The sequence below is a fragment of the Coregonus lavaretus genome, assembly GCF_964263955.1.
Source record: "Coregonus lavaretus genome assembly, contig: HAP1_SCAFFOLD_261, whole genome shotgun sequence".
In the NCBI taxonomy this organism is placed as follows: Eukaryota; Metazoa; Chordata; class Actinopteri; order Salmoniformes; family Salmonidae; genus Coregonus; species Coregonus lavaretus.
The window spans coordinates 327,625-349,410 of record NW_028164878.1 but is presented as its reverse complement, the minus strand read 5'-3'; the positions used below and the strand labels follow the sequence as shown (position 1 = coordinate 349,410).

The following is a 21,786-nucleotide window of genomic DNA, read 5'->3' as shown; positions in this document are numbered from 1 at the left end:
GTAAGTGGCTCTGGATAAGAGCGTCTGATAAATGACTAACATGTAAATGTAAAATAAGTGACTAAACAACATTGTGAGGAGGGAGGCCTTTTAAAATCAATGATCTGATGCAGCGCGCCCGCCATGTACGCCATCAGGGAATACTAACACCAATTTCAATATAAATGTTCTGTTGGTCTGTAACTGGTACCTCAAATCCCCCAACGACCAGCAAAGCCTGGATTTTAAACTTGTTGATGGTGTCCACTATCTTCTCCATGCAAGTACTGGGGAGGGTTCTGTAGAACACAAAGGCAGACTGAGAATACACAGTTTCCCAAACACAATTCAGGAGGACATCTTCCTATTTTGAAAAAGGGGCACACCAATAACCACATTGAATACAAACTACCAACTGATTTCCCCCTATTCGTCATTCTAAACAACAGACCTTTTAGTCCCCAGAAGAGATCCACCCTGGCCAGTCCATCCAGCCACACTGTGCCACTCCATCTCTGTCACCTGGTAGAGGAAGAACACACGCCAGTCAATATCTTTATTGTCCAAATTTGAAAAATGTGCAGTCAGGATTGTCACAGTTATCACCACATGGATTATCACATTGTCATTTTGAATTCCGAAAAGTGAGTGTGGAAGAAGTGAACAAATGATTGTTGTCTATCAACAGTGACAAGCCACCGGGGTCTGACAACTTGGATGGAAAATTACTGAGGATAATAGCGGACGATATTGCCACTCCTATTTGCCATATCTTCAATCTAAGCCTACTAGAAAGTGTGTGCCCCTAGGCTTGGAGGGAAGCAAAAGTCATTCCCCTACCTAAGAATAGTAAAGCCCCCTTTACTGGCTCAAATAGCCGACCAATCAGCCTGTTACCAACCCTTAGTAAACTATTGGGGAAAAAATTGTTTGACCAGATACAATGCTATTTTACAGTAAACAAATTGACAACAGACTTTGAGCACACTTATAGAAGCATTGTATTTGGGACAAATCATTCACTAAACCTCAACTAAATCTTGTAATAAATAATGTGTAAATTGACCATGTTGATGTGACTAAATTGCTTGGAGTAACCCTGGATTGTAAACTGTCATAGTCAAAACATATTGATACAACAGTAGCTAAGATGGGGAGAAGTCTGTCCATAATAAAGCGCTCCTCTACCTTCTTAACAGCACTATCAACAAGGCAGGTCCTACAGGCCCTAGTTTTGTCACACCTGGACTACTGTTCAGTCTTGTGGTCAGGTGCCACAAAAAAGGACTTAGGAAAATTACAATTGGCTCAGAACAGGGCAGCACGGCTGGCCCTTAAATGTACATGGAGAGCTAATATTAATGACATGCATGTCAATCTCTCATGGCTCAAAGTGGAGGAGAGATTGACTTCATCATTACTCGTTTTTGTAAGAAGTGTTGACAAGCTGAATGAACCGAACTGTCTGTTTGAACGACTGGCGCACAGCTCGGACACCCATGCATACCCCACAAGACATGCCACCAGAGGTCTCTTCAAACCCCAAGTCAAAAGTCTACAGGAGGGACACAGTCCTACAAAGAGAAAATGGAAAGAATATGGCACCACAACAAACCTGCCAAGAGTGGGCCGCCCACCAAAACTCACAGACCAGGCAAGGAGGGCATTAATCAAAGATACCAAAGATAACCCTGAAGGAGCTGCAAAGCTCCACAGCGGAGATTAGAGTATCTGTCCATAGGACCACTTTATGCCGTACAATCCACAGAGCTGGGCTTTACGGAAGAGTGGCCAGAAAAAATAAGCAAACACGTTTGGTGTTCGCCAAAAGCCATGTGGGAGACTTCCCAAACATATGGAAGAAGGTACTCTGGTCAGATGAGACTAAAATTGAGCTTTTTGGCCATCAAGGAAAACGCTATGTCTGGCGCAAACCCAACACCTCTCATCACTCCATCCCCACAGTAAAGCATGGTGGTGGCAGCATCATGCTGTGGGGATGTTTTTCATCGGCAGGGACTGGGAAACTGGTCAGAATTGAAGGAATGATGGATGGCGCTAAATACAGGGGAATTCTAGAGGGAAACCTGTTTCAGTCTCCTAGAGATTTGAGACTGGGACGGAGTTTCACCTTCCAGCAGGACAATTACCCTAAAGCAACACTCAAGCGGTTTAAGGGGAAACATTTAAATGTCTTGGAATGACCTAGTCAAAGCCCAGACCTCAATCCAATTGAGAATCTGTGGTATGACTTAAAGATTGCTGTACACCAGCGGAACCCATCCAACTTGAAGGAGCTGGAGCAGTTTTGCCAGTGGCTAGATGTGCCAAGCTTATAGAGACATACCCCAAGAGACTTGCAGCTGTAATTGCTGCAAAAGGTGACTCTACAAAGTATTGACTTTGCGGGGGTGAATAGTTATGCACGCTCAAGTTCTCTGTTATTTTGTCTAATTTCTTGTTTGTTTCACACATTTTTTTTTTAAATACACTGCTCAAAGAAATAAAGGGAACACTTAAACAACACAATGTAACTCCAAGTCAATCACACTTCTGTGAAATCAAACTGTCCACTTAGGAAGCAACACTGATTGACAATAAATTTCACATGCTGTTGTGCAAATGGAATAGACAACAGGTGGAAATTATAGGCAATTAGCAAGACACCCCCAATAAAGGACTGGTTTTGCAGGTGGTGACCACAGACCACTTCTCAGTTCCTATGTTTCCTGGCTGATGTTTTGGTCACTTTTGAATGCTGGCGGTGCTTTCACTCTAGTGGTAGCATGAGACGGAGTCTACAACCCACACAAGTGGCTCAGGTAGTGCAGCTCATCCAGGATGGCACATCAATGCGAGCTGTGGCAAGAAGGTTTGCTGTGTCTGTCAGCGTAGTGTCCAGAGCATGGAAGCGCTACCAGGAGACAGGCCAGTACATCAGGAGACGTGGAGGAGGCCGTAGGAGGGCAACAACCCAGCAGCAGGACTGCTACCTCCGCCTTTGTGCAAGGAGGAGCACTGCCAGAGCCCTGCAAATGACCTCCAGCAGGCCACAAATGTGCATGTGTCTGCTCAAACAGTCAGAAACAGACTCCATGAGGGTGGTATGAGGGCCCGACGTCCACAGGTGGGGGTTGTGCTTACAGCCCAACACCGTGCAGGACGTTTGGCATTTGCCAGAGAACACCAAGATTGGCAAATTTGCCACTGGCGCCCTGTGCTCTTCACAGATGAAAGCATGTTCACACTGAGCACATGTGACAGACGTGACAGAGTCTGGAGACGCCGTGGAGAACGTTCTGCTGCCTGCACCATCCTCCAGCATGACCGGTTTGGCGGTGGGTCAGTCATGGTGTGGGGTGGCATTTCTTTGGGGGGCCGCACAGCCCTCCATGTGCTCGCCAGAGGTAGCCTGACTGCCATTAGGTACCGAGATGAGATCCTCAGACCCCTTGTGAGACCATATGCTGGTGCGGTTGGCCCTGGGTTCCTCCTAATGCAAGACAATGCTAGACCTCATGTGGCTGGAGTGTGTCAGCAGTTCCTTCAAGAGGAAGGCATTAATGCTATGGACTGGCCCGCCCGTTCACCAGACCTGAATCCAATTGAGCACATCTGGGACATCATGTCTCGCTCCATCCACCAACGCCACGTTGCACCACAGACTGTCCAGGAGTTGGCGGATGCTTTAGTCCAGGTCTGGGAGGAGATCCCTCAGGAGACCATCCGCCACCTCATCAGGAGCATGCCCAGGCGTTGTAGGGAGGTCATACAGGCACGTGGAGGCCACACACACTACTGAGCCTCATTTTGACTTGTTTTAAGGACATTACATCAAAGTTGGATCAGCCTGTAGTGTGGTTTTCCACTTTAATTTTGAGGGTGACTCCAAATCCAGACCTCCATGGGTTGATACATTTGATTTCCATTGATCATTTTTGTGTGATTTTGTTGTCAGCACATTCAACTATGTAAAGAAAATAGTATTTAATAAGATTATTTCATTCATTCAGATCTAGGATGTGTTATTTTAGTGTTCCCTTTATTTTTTTGAGCAGTATATATATATATTTTTTTTTTTTCAGGTTGTAAGGCAACAAAATAGGAAAAATGCCAAGGAGGGTGAATACTTTCGCAAGCCACTGTACACATGGGTGTTGTATTGTAGATATGTGATAGTAGAGTAGTGGTCTGAGGGAACACACTACATGTATTCTGAAAAGGGTTATGAAATGTCATGTAATATTTTTTACTGTATATAACTGCTTTGATGTTGCTGGACCCCAGGAAGACTAGAGGATCCTTAATAAATACAAATCACCACATGGATTATCACCACATGGATTATCACCACATGGATTATCACCACATGGATTATCACCACATGGATTATCACCACATGGATTATTATATCATGTTACATTAAGAGAATAAACTGGGATAATACTGCTGAATCAATCTACTCTCTCTCTCTTCATCCATTAGTGTTGTATCTTAAGGAGAATATATCCTCACCGCTCCATTGGCCAGCCCCTCGAAGCCGTCGTTGACAGAGTAGACCTTGTGACCGTAGGCCAGCGCAACTCTGACAGCCGACCGGACCGCTGCATTCATCCCTGCTGCTGGAGCACCCACATTCAGCACCGCTAGCGTGTGGTCGCTCTGAAGAGAGATGGGAGGAGTCTACAGCCAGCCATGTCATGGGGAGTCATGTCTCTCTGAAGAGAGATGGGAGGAGTCTACAGCCAGCCATGTCATGGGAGTCATGTCTCTCTGAAGAGAGACGGGAGGAGTCTACAGCCAGCCATGTCATGGGGAGTCATGTCTCTCTGAAGAGAGATGGGAGGAGTCTACAGCCAGCCATGTCATGGGGAGTCATGTCTCTCTGAAGAGAGATGGGAGGAGTCTACAGCCAGCCATGTCATGGGGAGTCATGTCTCTCTGAAGAGAGATGGGAGGAGTCTACAGCCAGCCATGTCATGGGGAGTCATGTCTCTCTGAAGAGAGATGGGAGGAGTCTACAGCCAGTCATGTCATGGGAGTCATGTCTCTCTGAAGAGAGATGGGAGGAGTCTACAGCCAGCCATGTCATGGGAGTCATGTCTCTCTGAAGAGAGATGGGAGGAGTCTACAGCCAGCCATGGGAGTCATGTCTCTCTGAAGAGAGATGGGAGGAGTCTACAGCCAGCCATGTCACGGGAGTCATGTCTCTCTGAAGAGAGATGGGAGGAGTCTACAGCCAGCCATGGGAGTCATGTCTCTCTGAAGAGAGATGGGAGGAGTCTACAGCCAGCCATGGGAGTCATGTCTCTCTGAAGAGAGATGGGAGGAGTCTACAGCCAGCCATGTCATGGGAGTCATGTCTCTCTGAAGAGAGATGGGAGGAGTCTACAGCCAGCCATGTCATGGGGAGTCATGTCTCTCTGAAGAGAGATGGGAGGAGTCTACAGCCAGCCATGTCATGGGAGTCATGTCTCTCTGAAGAGAGATGGGAGGAGTCTACAGCCAGCCATGTCATGGGAGTCATGTCTCTCTGAAGAGAGATGGGAGGAGTCTACAGCCAGCCATGGGAGTCATGTCTCTCTGAAGAGAGATGGGAGGAGTCTACAGCCAGCCATGTCATGGGAGTCATGTCTCTCTGAAGAGAGTTGGGAGGAGTCTACAGCCAGCCATGGGAGTCATGTCTCTCTGAAGAGAGATGGGAGGAGTCTACAGCCAGCCATGGGAGTCATGTCTCTCTGAAGAGAGATGGGAGGAGTCTACAGCCAGCCATGGGAGTCATGTCTCTCTGAAGAGAGACTGGAGGAGTCTACAGCCAGCCATGTCACGGGAGTCATGTCTCTCTGAAGAGAGATGGGAGGAGTCTACAGCCAGCCATGGGAGTCATGTCTCTCTGAAGAGAGATGGGAGGAGTCTACAGCCAGCCATGGGAGTCATGTCTCTCTGAAGAGAGATGGGAGGAGTCTACAGCCAGCCATGTCACGGGAGTCATGTCTCTCTGAAGAGAGACTGGAGGAGTCTACAGCCAGCCATGTCATGGGGAGTCATGTCTCTCTGAAGAGAGATGGGAGGAGTCTACAGCCAGCCATGTCATGGGGAGTCATGTCTCTCTGAAGAGAGACGGGAGGAGTCTACAGCCAGCCATGTCATGGGGAGTCATGTCTCTCTGAAGAGAGATGGGAGGAGTCTACAGCCAGCCATGTCACGGGAGTCATGTCTCTCTGAAGAGAGACGGGAGGAGTCTACAGCCAGCCATGTCATGGGGAGTCATGTCTCTCTGAAGAGAGACTGGAGGAGTCTACAGCCAGCCATGTCATGGGGAGTCATGTCTCTCTGAAGAGAGATGGGAGGAGTCTACAGCCAGCCATGTCACGGGAGTCATGTCTCTCTGAAGAGAGACGGGAGGAGTCTACAGCCAGCCATGTCATGGGGAGTCATGTCTCTCTGAAGAGAGATGGGAGGAGTCTACAGCCAGCCATGTCATGGGAGTCATGTCTCTCTGAAGAGAGATGGGAGGAGTCTACAGCCAGCCATGTCATGGGAGTCATGTCTCTCTGAAGAGAGATGGGAGGAGTCTACAGCCAGCCATGTCATGGGAGTCATGTCTCTCTGAAGAGAGATGGGAGGAGTCTACAGCCAGCCATGTCATGGGAGTCATGTCTCTCTGAAGAGAGATGGGAGGAGTCTACAGCCAGCCATGGGAGTCATGTCTCTCTGAAGAGAGATGGGAGGAGTCTACAGCCAGCCATGTCATGGGAGTCATGTCTCTCTGAAGAGAGATGGGAGGAGTCTACAGCCAGCCATGGGAGTCATGTCTCTCTGAAGAGAGATGGGAGGAGTCTACAGCCAGCCATGTCATGGGGAGTCATGTCTCTCTGAAGAGAGATGGGAGGAGTCTACAGCCAGCCATGTCATGGGAGTCATGTCTCTCTGAAGAGAGATGGGAGGAGTCTACAGCCAGCCATGTCATGGGAGTCATGTCTCTCTGAAGAGAGATGGGAGGAGTCTACAGCCAGCCATGTCATGGGAGTCATGTCTCTCTGAAGAGAGATGGGAGGAGTCTACAGCCAGCCATGTCATGGGAGTCATGTGTCTCAGTTTATTTTAAGGCAGTGTTACCTTGGTAACGGCAGGCTTCTGGAAGGCAAGCAGTCTGTACATGTTCCAGTTGTTCTCAAAGCTCCTAACAATGAAAATATATTAATCAGAAAACATATATAAAAATGTTCATTATATTATATTTACATACATACTTCATTATATATATATATATATATATATATATATATATATATATATATATATATATATATAAACTCAGCAAAAAGAAACGTCCCTTTTTCAGGACCCTGTCTTTCAAAGATGATTCATAAAAATCCAAATAACTTCACAGATCTTCATTGTAAAGGGTTTAAACACTGTTTCCCATGCTTGTTCAATGAACCATAAACAATTAATGTACATGCACCTGTGGAACGGTCGTTAAGACACTAACAGCTTACAGACGGTAGGCAATTAAGGTCACAGTTATGAAAACTTAGGACACTAAAGAGGCCTTTCTACTGACTCTGAAAAACACCAAAAGAAAGATGCCCAGGGTCCCTGCTCATCTGCGTGAACGTGCCTTAGGCATGCTGCAAGGAGGCGTGAGGACTGCAGATGTGGCCGGGGCAATAAATTGCAATGTCTGTACTGTGAGACGCCTAAGACAGCGCTACAGGGAGACAGGACGGACAGCTGATCGTCCTCGCAGTGGCAGACCACGTGTAACAACACCTGCACAGGATCGGTACATCCGAACATCACACCTGTGGGACAGGTACAGGATGGCAACAACAACTGCCTGAGTTACACCAGGAACGCAAAATCCCTCCATCAGTGCTCAGACTGTCCGCAATAGGCTGAGAGAGGCTGGACTGAGGCCTTGTAGGCCTGTTGTAAGGCAGGCCCTCACCAGACATCACCGGCAACAACGTTGCCTATGGGCACAAACCCACCGTCGCTGGTCCAGACAGGACTGGCAAAAAGTGCTCTTACATTTACATTTTAGTCATTTAGCAGACGCTCTTATCCAGAGCGACTTACAGTTAGTTAGTGCATTCATTATTATTATTTTTTGTTTTTCATAATGGCCCCCCGTGGGAATCGAACCCACAACCCTGGCGTTGCAAATGCCATGCTCTACCAACTGAGCTACATCCCTGCCGGCCATTCCCTCCCCTACCCTGGACGACGCTGGGCCAATTGTGCGGCGCCCCATGGGTCTCCCGGTCGCAGCCGGCTACAACAGAGCCTGGATTCGAACCAGGATCTCTAGTGGCACAGCTAGCACTGCGATACAGTGCCTTAGACCACTGCGCCACTCGGGTCGCGGTTTTGTCTCACCAGGGGTGATGGTCGGATTCGCGTTTATCGTCGAAGGAATGAGCGCTACACCGAGGCCTGTACTCTGTCATGGTCTGGGGCGGTGTGTCACAGCATCATTGGTCTGAGTTTGTTGTCATTGCAGGCAATCTCAACGCTGTGCATTACAGGGAAGACATCCTCCTCCCTCATGTGGTACCCTTCCTGCAGGCTCATCCTGACATGACCCTCCAGCATGACAATGCCACCAACCATACTGCTCGTTCTGTGCGTGATTTCCTGCAAGACAGGAATGTCAGTGTTCTGCCATGGCCAGCGAAGAGCCCGGATCTCAATCCCATTGAGCACGTCTGGGACCTGTTGTAGCGGAGGGTGAGGGCTAGGGCCATTCCCCCCAGAAATGTCCAGGAACTTGCAGGTGCCTTGGTGGAAGAGTGGGGTAACATCTCACAGCAAGAACTGGCAAATCAGGTGCAGTCCATGAGGAGGAGATGCACTGCAGTACTTAATGCAGCTGGTGGCCACACCAGATACTGACTGTTACTTTTGATTTTGACCCCCCCTTTGTTCAGGGACACATTATTCCATTTCTGTTAGTCACATGTCTGTGGAACTTGTTCAGTTTATGTCTCAGTTGTTGAATCTTGTTATGTTCATACAAATATTTACACATGTTAAGTTTGCTGAAAATAAACGCGGTTGACAGTGAGAGGACGTTTCTTTTTTTGCTGAGTATATATATACAGTGGGGAGAACAAGTATTTGATACACTGCCGATTTTGCAGGTTTTCCTACTTACAAAGCATGTAGAGGTCTGTAGACGGAATCTAAAACAAAAATCCAGAAAATCACATTGTATGATTTTTAAGTAAATAATTTGCATTTTATTGCATGACATAAGTATTTGATCACCTACCAACCAGTAAGAATTCCGGCTCTCACAGACCTGTTCGTTTTTCTTTAAGAAGCCCTCCTGTTCTCCACTCATTACCTGTATTAACTGCACCTGTTTGAACTCGTTACCTGTATAAAAGACACCTGTCCACACACTCAATCAAACAGACTCCAACCTCTCCACAATGGCCAAGATCAGAGAGCTGTGTAAGGACATCAGGGATAAAATTGTAGACCTGCACAAGGCTGGGATGGGCTACAGGACAATAGGCAAGCAGCTTGGTGAGAAGGAAACAACTGTTGGCGCAATTATTAGAAAATTGAAGAAGTTCAAGATGACGGTCAATCACACTCGGTCTAGGGCTCCATGCAAGATCTCACCTCGTGGGGCATCAATGATCATGAGGAAGGTGAGGGATCAGCCCAGAACTACACGGCAGGACCTGGTCAATGACCTGAAGAGAGCTGGGACCACAGTCTCAAAGAAAACCATTAGTAACACACTACGCCGTCATGGATTAAAATCCTGCAGCGCACGCAAGGTCCCCCTGCTCAAGCCAGCGCATGTCCAGGCCCGTCTGAAGTTTGCCAATGACCATCTGGATGATCCAGAGGAGGAATGAGAGAAGGTCATGTGGTCTGATGAGACAAAAATAGAGCTTTTTGGTCTAAACTCCACTCGTCGTGTTTGGAGGAAGAAGAAGGATGAGTACAACCGCAAGAACACCATCCCAACCGTGAAGCATGGAGGTGGAAACATCCTTCTTTAGGGATGCTTTTCTGCAAAGGGGACAGGACGACTGCACCGTATTGAGGGGAGGATGGATGGGGCCATGTATTGCGAGATCTTGGCCAACAACCTCCTTCCCTCAGTAAGAGCATTGAAGATGGGTCGTGGCTGGGCCTTCCAGCATGACAACGACCCGAAACACACAGCTAGGGCAACTAAGGAGTGGCTCCGTAAGAAGTATCTCAAGGTCCTGGAGTGGCCTAGCCAGTCTCCAGACCTGAACCCAATAGAAAATCTTTGGAGGGAGCTGAAAGTCCGTATTGCCCAGCGACAGCTCCGAAACCTGAAGGATTTGGAGAAGGTCTGTATGGAGGAGTGGGCCAAAATCCCTGCTGCAGTGTGTGCAGACCTCGTCAAGACCTACAGGAAACGCATGATCTCTGTAATTGCAAACAAAGGTTTCTGTACCAAATATTAAGTTCTGCTTTTCTGATGTATCAAATACTTATGTCATGCAATAAAATGCAAATTAATTACTTATAAATCATACAATGTGATTTTCTGGATATTTGTTTTTGATTCCGTCTCTCACAGTTGAAGTGTACCTATGATAAAAATTACAGACCTCTACATGCTTTGTAAGTAGGAAAACCTGCAAAATCGTCAGTGTATCAAATACCTGTTCTCCCCACTGAATGAATGAATGAATGAATGAATGAATGAATGAATGAATGAATGAATGAATGAATGAATGAATGAATGAATGAATGAATGAATGAATGAATGAATGAATGAATGAATGAATGAATGTATGTATGTATGTATGTATGTATGTATGTATGTATATACACATACATACACATATACATACATACACACACTACCGTTCAAAGGTTTGGGGTCACTTAGAGAAATGTCCTTGTTTTCGAAAGAAAACTGTTGTACTGATTAAAGAAGCAATAAAACTGGCCTTCTTGAGACAGATTTCCAGCTACAATAGCCATTTACAACATTAACAATGTCTACACTGTATTTCTGATCAATTTGATGTTATTTTAATGGACAAAAAAATGGCTTTTCTTTCGAAAACAAGGACATTTCTAAGTGACCTCAAACTTTTGAACGGTTGTGTGTATATATATATATATATATATATATATATATATATATATATATATATATATATATATATATATATATATATATATATATATATATATATATATATATATACACACACACACACACACACACACACACACACAGTACCAGTCAAAAGTTTGGACACACCTACTCATTCAAGGGTTTTTCTTTATTTTTACTATTTTTTACATTGTAGAATAATAGTGAAGACATCAAAACTATGAAATAACACATGGAATCATGTAGTAACCAAAACAGTGTTAAACAAATCAAAATATATTTTATATTTGAGATTCCTCAAATAGCCACACTTTGCCTTGATGACAGCTTTGCGCACGCTTGGCATTCTCTCAACCAGCTTCATGAGGTAGTAACCTGGAATGCATTTCAATTAACAGGTGTGTCTTTTAAAAGTTAATTTTTGGAATTTCTTTCCTTCTTAATGCGTTTGAGCTAATCAGTTGTGTTGTGACAAGGTGGGGGGTATACAGAAGATAGCCCTATTTGGTAAAAGACCAAGTCCATATTATGGCAAGAACAGCTCAAATAAGCAAAGAGAAACAATAGTCCATCATCACTTTAAGACATGAAGGTCAGTCAATACGGAACATTTCATGAACTTTGAAAGTTTCTTCAAGTGCAGTCGCAAAAACCATCAAGCGCTATGATGAAACTGGCTCTCATGAGGACCGCCACAGGAATGGAAGACCCAGAGTTACCTCTGCTGCAGAGGATAAGTTCATTAGAGTTACCAGCCTCAGAAATTGCAGCCCAAATAAATGCTTCACAGAGTTCAAGTCACAGACACATCTCAACATCAACTGTTCAGAGGGGACTGTGTGAGAATCAGGCCTTCATGGTCGAATTGCTGCAAAGAAACCACTACTAAAGGAAACCAATAATAAGAAGAGACCTGCTTGGGCCAAGAAACACGAGCAATGGACATTAGACTGGTGGAAATGTGTCCCTTGGTCTGGAGTCCAAATTTGAGATTTTTGGTTCCAAACGCTGTGTCTTTGTGAGACGCGGTGTGGGTGAACGGATGATCTCCGCATGTGTAGTTCCCACCGTGAAGCATGGAGGAGGAGGTGTTATGTTGTGGGGGTGCTTTGCTGGTGACACTGTCTGTGATTTATTTAGAATTCAAGGCACACTTAACCAGCGTGGCTACCACAGCATTCTGCAGCGATACGCCATCACATCTGGTTTGGACTTAGTGGGACTATCATTCGTTTATCAACAGGACAATGACCCAACACACCTCCAGGCTGTGTAAGGGCTTTTTTACCAAGAAGGAGAGTGATGGAGTGCTGCATCAGATGACCTGACCTCCACAATCCCCCGACCTCAAACCAATTGAGATGTTTTGGGATAAGTTGGACCGCAGAGTGAAGGAAAAGCAGCCAACAAGTGCTCAGCATATGTGGGAACTCCTTCAAGACTGTTGGAAAAGCATTCATTGACCTATTTTCAATGCCCTGGCTGAGGGAAGGAGGTTTATTTGAACAGTGAGAGACAGAATAACAACAAAAATATCCAGAAAAACACATGTCAAAAATGTTATAAATTGATTTGCATTTTAATGAGGGAAATAAGTATTTGACCCCCTCTAAATCAGATAGATTTCTGGCTCCCAGGTGTCTTTTATACAGGTAACGAGCTGAGATTAGGAGCACACTCTTAAAGGGAGTGCTCCTAATCTCAGCTTGTTACCTGTATAAAAGACACCTGTCCACAGAAGCAATCAATCAATCAGATTCCAAACTCTTCACCATGGCCAAGACAAAGAGCTCTCCAAGGATGTCAGGGACAAGATTGTAGACCTACACAAGGCTGGAATGGGCTACAAGACTATCGCCAAGCAGCTTGGTGAGAAGGTGACAACAGTTGGTGCGATTATTCGCAAATGGGAGAAACACAAAAGAACTGTCAATCTCCCTCGGCCTGGGGCTCCATGCAAGATCTCACCTCGTGGAGATGCAATGATCATGAGAACGGTGAGGAATCAGCCCAGAACTACACGAGAGGATCTTGTCAATGATCTCAAGGCAGCTGGGACCATAGTCACCAAGAAAACAATTGGTAACACACTACACCGTGAAGGACTGAAATCCTGCAGCGCCCGCAAGGTCCCCCTGCGCAAGAAAGCACATATACATGCCCGTCTGAAGTTTGCCAATGAACATCTGAATGATTCAGAGGAGAACTGGGTGAAAGTGTTGTGGTCAGTTGAGACCAAAATGGAGCTCTTTGGCATCAACTCAACTCGCCGTGTTGGGAGGAGGAGGAATGCTGCCTATGACCCCAAGAACACCATCCCCACCGTCAAACATGGAGTTGGAAACATTATGCTTTGGGGGTGTTTTTCTGCTAAGGGGACAGGACAACTTCACCGCATCAAAAGGACGATGGACGGGGCCATGTTCCGTCAAATCTTGGGTGAGAACCTCCTTCCCTCAGCCAGGGCATTGAAAATGGGTTGTGGATGGGTATTCCAGCATGATAATGACCCAAAACACACAGCCAAGGCAACAAAGGAGTGGATCAAGAAGAAGCACATTAAGGTCCTGGAGTGGCCTAGCCAGTCTCCAGACCTTAATCCCATAGAAAATCTGTGGAGGGAGCTGAAGGTTCGAGTTGCCAAACGTCAGCCTCCAAACCTTAATGACTTGGAGAAGATCTGCAAAGAGGAGTGGGACAAAATCCCTCCTGAGATGCGTGCAAACCTGGTGGGCAACTACAAGAAACGTCTGACCTCTGTGATTGCCAACAAGGGTTTTGCCACCAAGTACTAAGTCATGTTTTGCAGAGGGGTCAAATACTTACTTCCCTCATTAAAATGCAAATCAATTTCTAACATTTTTGACATGCGTTTCTCTGGATTGTTGTTGTTGTTATTCTGTCTCTCACTGTTCAAATAAACCTACCATTAAAATTATAGACTGATCATGTCTTTGTCAGTGGGCAAACGTACAAAATCAGCAGGGGATCAAATACTTTTTTCCCCTCACTGTATATTTTGATTTGTTTAATACTTTTTTGGTTACTACATGATTCCATGTGTTATTTCATAGTTTTGATGTCTTCACTATTATTCTACAATGTAAAACAATAGTAAAAATAAAGAAAAGCCCTGGAATGAGTAGGTGTGTCCAAACATTTGACTGGTGTATATCATATTCATAAGATATTTGACATCTCTAACCTTCCTCTCAGTTGGATGGCTTCATCAAACCTCTTTTCATTCATGGCCTTCTGAACCTCTTTAGTCTACAGGCAAGACACACATCATATAATCATACCATCATCAGAATTCCATTTGTGCAAATCCCTCTCACAACCTCCCTCAAACTGTATTGCTCTGTTGCAGAGTTTGAGAGAGGAACTGTGAAAGGGATTAGATTTACAGACAGAACACATTCAGGACTGTTTATTGTCAGGATAATTTTCTTAGTGGTTTGTCAGTTCTGGAACAGGAAGTTACCTCACCATCTGTACACCCTCCATAAGAGGCAGGCGGATAGCCTGGTTTCCTGACAGGCCGATGACACAGGCTGGGGTCTCTGGAGTGGCCTCTAACAGAGCGACTACTGCCTCCACTCCGATCTTACTGCTCTGTGGAATAACAACCAGGAGGTGCTGGTGAGTACAGGGCACAGGGGAGGCCCGTAGGCCTTTGGACTTTTGAACACCTGTAACTGCGGTTGCCTGCAATCTAGAGCCTTAAATGATAACAAATAAAATAACAAATAAAAACATGTATTATTATTATTTTTTCAGTATATTTATTACGTAGTGGCGCACCAGTCCACAAGCTGGCACAGTCCCACCCTGCATTCACTATGGCACCCTCTGGCAAACACCACCCTACTCCAATATGAACCAAACACCACCCTACTCCAATATGAAGTCTACCATCCTGGCACCGGCGAAGATGGCGGCCTCGCAACTAGCTCTTAGGAAACTTTGCGGTATTTTGTTTTTTTTATGTATTATATTTTACATTATTAGCTCAGAAAGTGTTTTGTATCATTACATACAGCCGGGGAAAACTATTGGATATCAGAGCGGCGGTAACTCACCAGCATTACGACCAGGAATACGACTTTCCCAAAGCAGATCCTTTGTTTGCTCTCCCCAGGGCAACTGAACTGATTCCAGCGGCTGACCCAAAACATCGCCGGCGGAGGAGAGGCACTCGGAGCGGCCTGCTGGTTCGACTTAGGAGGCGCGCACACCACCCACCGCTTCCAAGTATACTACTCGCTAACGTTCAGTCTTTGGATAACAAGGTTGACGAGCTCCGGGCAAGGATTTCTTTCCAGAGAGACATCAAGGCCTGTAACATACTTTGTTTCACGGAAACATGGCTCTCCTGGGATATTCTGTCGAAATCGGTCCAGCCAGAGTGGTTCTCAGTTCATCGCACAGACAGGAATAAATATCTCTCCGGGAAGCAGAAGGGCGGAGGTGTGTGTTTCATGATTAACGACTCATGGTGTAATTGTAGTAACATACAGGAACTCAAGTCCACCTGTTCACCCGACCTAGAATACCTCACAATCAAATGCCGACCGTATTATCTCCCAAGATAATTATCTTTGGTTATAGTCACGGCCGTGTATATCCCCCCTCAAGCCGATACCACGACGGCCCTCAAAGAACTTCACTGGACCTTATGCAAACTGGAAACCACATATCCTGAGGCTGCATTTATTGTAGCCGGGGATTTTAACAAAGCAAATTTGAGCACTAGGCTGCCGAAGTTCTATCAACATATCGACTGTTGTACACGGGCTGCTAAAATCCTCTACCATTGCTATTCGAACTTCCGGGATGGTTATAAGGCCCTCCCCCGCCCTCCTTTTCACAAATCTGACCACAACTCCATTTTGCTCCTCCCTTCCTATAGGCAGAAACTCAAACAGGAAGTACCCGTGCTAAGGACTATTCAACGCTGGTCTGACCAATCGGAATCCACGCTTCAAGATTGTTTTGATCACGTGGACTGGGATATGTTCCGGGTAGCTTGCGAAATAATTTAGACGTATACACTGAAACGGTGACTGAGTTTATCAGGAAGTGTATAGGTGATGTTGTGCCCACTGTGACTATTAAAACCTACCCTAACCAGAAACCGTGGATAGATGGCAGCATTTGCGCAAAACTGAAAGCGCGAACCACCGTTTTTAACCATTGCAAGTTGACTGGGAATATGGCAGAATACAAACAGTGTAGCTACTCACTCCGCAAGGCATTTAAACTGGCAAAACATCAGTACAAAGACAAAGTGGAGTCGCAATTCAACGGCTCAGACACGAGACGTATGTGGCAGGGTTTACAGCCAAGTTCCTTGGCATACAAATCACTGACAAACTGAAATGGTCCACCCACGCAGACAGTGTGGTGAAGAAGGCGCAACAGCACCTCTTCAACCTCAGGAGGCTGAAGAAATTCAGCTTGGCACCTAAAACCCTCAAACTTTTACAGATGCACAGTTGAGAGCATCCTATTGGGCTGTATCGCCGCCTGGTACGGCAACTGCACCGCCCGCAACCGCAGGGCTCTCCAGAGGGTGGTGCGGTCTGCCCAACGCATCACCGGGGGCAAACTACCAGCCCTCCAGGACACCTATAAAACCCGATGTCACAGGAAGGCCAAAAATATCATCAAGGACATCAACCACCCGAGCCACTGCCTGTCCACCCCGCTATCATCCAGAAGGCGAGGTCAGTACAGGTGCATCAAATCTGGGACTAAGAGAATGAAAAACAGCTTCTATCTCAAGGCCATCAGACTGTTAAATAGCCATCACTAGCACATTAGAGGCTGCTGCTGTCTATTGAAATCACTGGCCACTTTAAGAAATGGAACACTAGTCACTTTAATAATGTTTACATATCTTGCATTCCTCATCTCATATGTATATACTGCATTCTATTCTATAATATTCTACTGTATCTTAGTCCATGCCGCTCTGTCATTGCTCGTCCATATATGTATATATTCTTAAATTCCATTCCTTAATAGTTTTGTGTGTATTGGGTATATGTTGTGAAATTGTTAGATCTTACTTGTTAGATATTACTGCACTGTCGGAGCTAGAAGCACAAGCATTTCGCTACACCCGCTATATAATCTGCTAAACACGTGAATGTGACAAATAATATTTGATTTGATCCAGAAGTGAAGTCTAGGGAGTGTTAGACAGGTGTATGAAGCGTTAAGGAGCCAAATCATGTCCTGTAACTCACCAGCACCCTGTCGAAGGCCGAGGGTGTCCCCCCTCTCTGTACATGACCTAGGACAGTGACCCGGGTGTCATAACCCAGCCTCTTCACCACCAGCTACAGATGGAGACATAAGACAGAGAGACAGTCAGACAGTAGGGAATAGACAGAGACAGTCAGCCAGTCAGACAGTAGGGAATAGACAGAGACAGTCAGCCAGCCAGTCAGGGAATAGACAGAGACAGTCAGCCAGTCAGCCAGTAGGGAATAGACAGAGACAGTCAGCCAGTCAGCCAGTAGGGAATAGACAGAGACAGTCAGCCAGTAGGGAATAGACAGAGACAGTCAGCCAGTCAGCCAGTAGGGAATAGACAGAGACAGTCAGCCAGTCAGTCAGGGAATAGACAGAGAGACAGTCAGCCAGTAGGGAATAGACAGAGACAGTCAGCCAGTCAGACAGTAGGGAATAGACAGAGACAGTCAGCCAGTCAGCCAGTAGGGAATAGACAGAGACAGTCAGCCAGTCAGCCAGTAGGGAATAGACAGAGACAGTCAGCCAGTAGGGAATAGACAGAGACAGTCAGCCAGTCAGACAGTAGGGAATAGACAGAGACAGTCAGCCAGTCAGCCAGTAGGGAATAGACAGAGACAGTCAGCCAGTCAGCCAGTAGGGAATAGACAGAGACAGTCAGCCAGTCAGCCAGTAGGGAATAGACAGAGACAGTCAGCCAGTCAGTCAGGGAATAGACAGAGAGACAGTCAGCCAGTCAGCCAGTAGGGAATAGACAGAGACAGTCAGCCAGTCAGCCAGTAGGGAATAGACAGAGACAGTCAGCCAGTCAGTCAGGGAATAGACAGAGAGACAGTCAGCCAGTCAGCCAGTAGGGAATAGACAGAGACAGTCAGCCAGCCAGTCAGTAGGGAATAGACATGGAGAGAGGAGCAGTCAGACAGCCAGCCAGGGAATTGACATGGCGACATGGAGAGAGGAGCAGTCAGCAAAGGGAACACAGATGTTTATACAGTCATGGGTGCATCCCAAATGGCACCCTATTCCCTATATAGTGCACTACTTTAGACCAGAGAATGGCACCCTGTTCCCTATATAGTGCACTACAAAGGGAACAGGGTGACATTTGGGACCCATTCATATTCATAGTCCCACACTGTGATTAACATTGATGCAGTTTATCAGGGTTTCATATAAAGACAGAGGAACATAGAATGAGCTGGTTAAAATACGCACATCCTTGACGTAGCTTGAAGATATGGGTTCACCAGCTCTGTTGATGGCCCCTTCAGCGATGATCACAATGTTCAGCCTGGAGCCCTTACTGCGACTCTGCACACACACACACACATCCCACACACACATCATACTAATGTATTAATGACACTATGCACACACACACACACATCATACTAATGTATTAATGACACTATGCACACACACACACATCATACTAATGTATTAATGACACTATGCACACACACACACACACACATCATACTAATGTATTAATTACACTATGCACACACACACACACACACACTACACCAGTGTCTTTCAGTGTATTTGGCTCGTATAGCATATAACAGAACATAGAACAGAACCTAGAATAGAACAGAATATAGAACAGAATATAGAACAGAACAGAATATAGAACAGAACAGAATATAGAATAGAACAGAATATAGAACAGAACATAGAACACAATATAGAACAGAACACAATATAGAACAGAACAGAATATAGAACACAATATAGAATATAGAACAGAACATAGAACACAATATAGAATATAGAACAGAACATAGAACACAATATAGAATATAGAACAGAACATAGAACAGAACAGAATATAGAACAGAACACAATATAGAATATAGAACAGAACATAGAACAGAACAGAATATAGAACAGAACAGAATATAGAATATAGAACAGAACATAGAACATAATATAGAACAGAACAGAATATAGAACAGAATATAGTACACAATATAGAACAGAATATAGAACAGAACAGAATATAGAACAGAATATAGAACATAATATACAGTTCTATACTGCGATGCAGTGGTCTAAGGCACTGCATCGCAGTGCTAACTGTGCCACTAGAGATCCTGGTTCGAATCCAGGCTCTGTCGCAGCCGGCCGCGACCGGGAGACCCATGGGCGGCGCACAATTGGCCCAGCGTCGTCCAGGGTAGGGGAGGGAATGGCCGGCAGGGATGTAGCTCAGTTGATAGAGCATAGCGTTTGCAACACCAGGGTTGTGGGTTCGATTCCCACGGGGGGCCAGTATAAAAAAAATAAAAAAATATGTATTCACTAACTGTAAGTCGCTCTGGATAAGAGCGTCTGCTAAATGACATGAATGTAAATGTGCTTTTCCCACATTTTGTTACGTTACAGCCTTATTCTAAAATTGATTAAATTGTTTTTTTCCTCATTAATCTACACGCAATGCCCCATAATGACAAAGCAAAAACAGTAAAAAATTAAATAAAAGGAAATGTATTACAAATAAAAAACGGAAATATCACATTTACATAAGTATTCAGACCCTTTACTCAGTACTTTGTTGATGCACCTTTGGCAGCAATTACAGCAGCGAGTCTTCTTGGGTATGACGCTACAAGCTTGGCACACCTGTATGTGGGGAGTTTCTCCCATTCTTCTCTGCAGATCCTCTCAAGCTCTGTCAGGTTGGATGGGGAGCGTCGCTGCACAGCTATTTTCAGGTCTCTCCAGAGATATTCGATCGGGTTCAAGTCCGGGCTCTGGCTGGGCCACTCAAGGACATTCAGAGACTTGTCCCAAAGCCACTCCTGCGTGGTCTTGGCTGTGTGCTTAGGGTCGTTGTCCTGTTGGAAGGTGAGTAGGTTTTCATCAAGGATCTCTCTGTACTTTGCTCCGTTCATCTTTCCCTCGATCCTGACTAGTCTCCCAGTCCCTGCCGCTGAAAAACATCCCCACAGCAGGATGCTACCACCACCATGCTTCACCGTAGGGATGGTGCCAGGTTTCCTCCAGACATGACGATTGGCATTCAGGCCAAAGAGTTCAACCTTGGTTTCATCAGATCAGAGAATCTTGTTTATCATGGTCTGTCAGTCCTTTAGGTGCCTTTTGGCAAACTCCAAGCGGGCTGTCATGTGCCTTTTACTGAGGAGTGGCTTCCGTCTGGCCACTCTACCATAAAGGCCTGATTGGTGGAGCGCTGCAGAGATCGTTGTCCTTCTGGAAGGTTCTCCCATCTCCACAGAGGAACTCTGGAGCTCTGTCAGAGTGACCATCGGGTTCTTGGTCACCTCCCTGACCAAGGCCCTTCTCCCCCGATTACTCAGTTTGGCCGGGCGGCCAGCTCTAGGAAGAGTCTTGGTAGTTCCAAACTTCTTCCATTTAAGAATGATGGAGTCCACTGTGTTCTTGGGGACCTTCAATGCTGTGCCTCGACACAATCCTGTCTCGGAGCTCTATGGACAATTCCTTCGACCTCAGGGCTTGGTTTTTGCACTGACATGCACTGTCAACACTGGGACCTAATACAGACAAGTGTGTGCCTTTCAAAAACATGTCCAATTAATTGAATTTACCACAGGTTGACTCCAATCAAGTTGTAGAAACATCTCAAAGATGATCAATGGAAACAGGTTGCACCTGAGCTCAATTTCGAGTCTCATAGCAAAGGGTCTGAACACTTACGTAAATAAGGTATTTCTATTTTTGTTATTTTTAATAAATTAGCAAAAATGTCAAAAAACCTGTTTTCACTTCATTTTTTTATTTATTTAATCAATTTTAGAATAAGCCTGTAACGTAACAAAATGTGGAAAAAGTCAAGGGGTCTGAATACTTTCCAAATGTAGAACAGAAGAGGATAGAATATAAGCTCAACATGTTCTGAGACTGTGAAGATGGTAAATTACCCTTTAATGGTGTCAGACCAAGGCTCTGCATCTGTCCTCATCCTCGACCTTAGTGCTGCTTTGTGGTACTTTTTACCCCTTTTTCTCCCCAATTTCGTGATTTCCAATTGGTAGTTACAGTCTTGTCCCATCGCTGCAACTCCCGTACGGACTCGGGAGAAGCGAAGGTCAAGAGCCGTGCATCCTCCGAAACACAACCCTGCCAAGCCACACTGATTCTTGACACACTGATCACTTAACCAGGAAGTCAGCCGCACCAATGTGTCAGAGGAAACACTGTACAGCTGGCGACCGAAGTCTGCGTGCATGCGCCCGGCCCGCCACAAGGAGTCACTAGAGCGAGATGGGACAAGGACATCCCGGGCAACCACACCCTCCCCTAACCCGGACGATGCTGGGCCAATTGTACGCCGCCTCATGGGTCTCCCGGTGGCGGCCGGCTGCGACACAGCCCGGGATCGAACCAAGGCCTTAGACCGCTGCGCCACTCGGGAGGCCCCTTAGCGCTGC

General features: G+C 45.8%; 1 protein-coding gene across 1 annotated transcript in view; it reads right to left on the bottom strand.

The window, feature by feature from the left end:
• The window catches only part of pfkla (phosphofructokinase, liver a), a 71,054-nt gene that overhangs the window by 15,494 nt on the left and 33,774 nt on the right, over window positions 1–21,786 (bottom strand). Inside the window, exons 8-15 of the mRNA XM_084191569.1 lie at window positions 18,587–18,682; window positions 17,365–17,457; window positions 14,600–14,725; window positions 14,316–14,380; window positions 7,099–7,162; window positions 4,495–4,641; window positions 431–501; window positions 191–278 (exon numbers count right to left, since the gene is read on the bottom strand). Of these exons, the coding sequence (XP_084047695.1) occupies window positions 191–278; window positions 431–501; window positions 4,495–4,641; window positions 7,099–7,162; window positions 14,316–14,380; window positions 14,600–14,725; window positions 17,365–17,457; window positions 18,587–18,682 (750 nt within the window). The remainder of the gene's footprint in view (window positions 1–190; window positions 279–430; window positions 502–4,494; window positions 4,642–7,098; window positions 7,163–14,315; window positions 14,381–14,599; window positions 14,726–17,364; window positions 17,458–18,586; window positions 18,683–21,786) is intronic.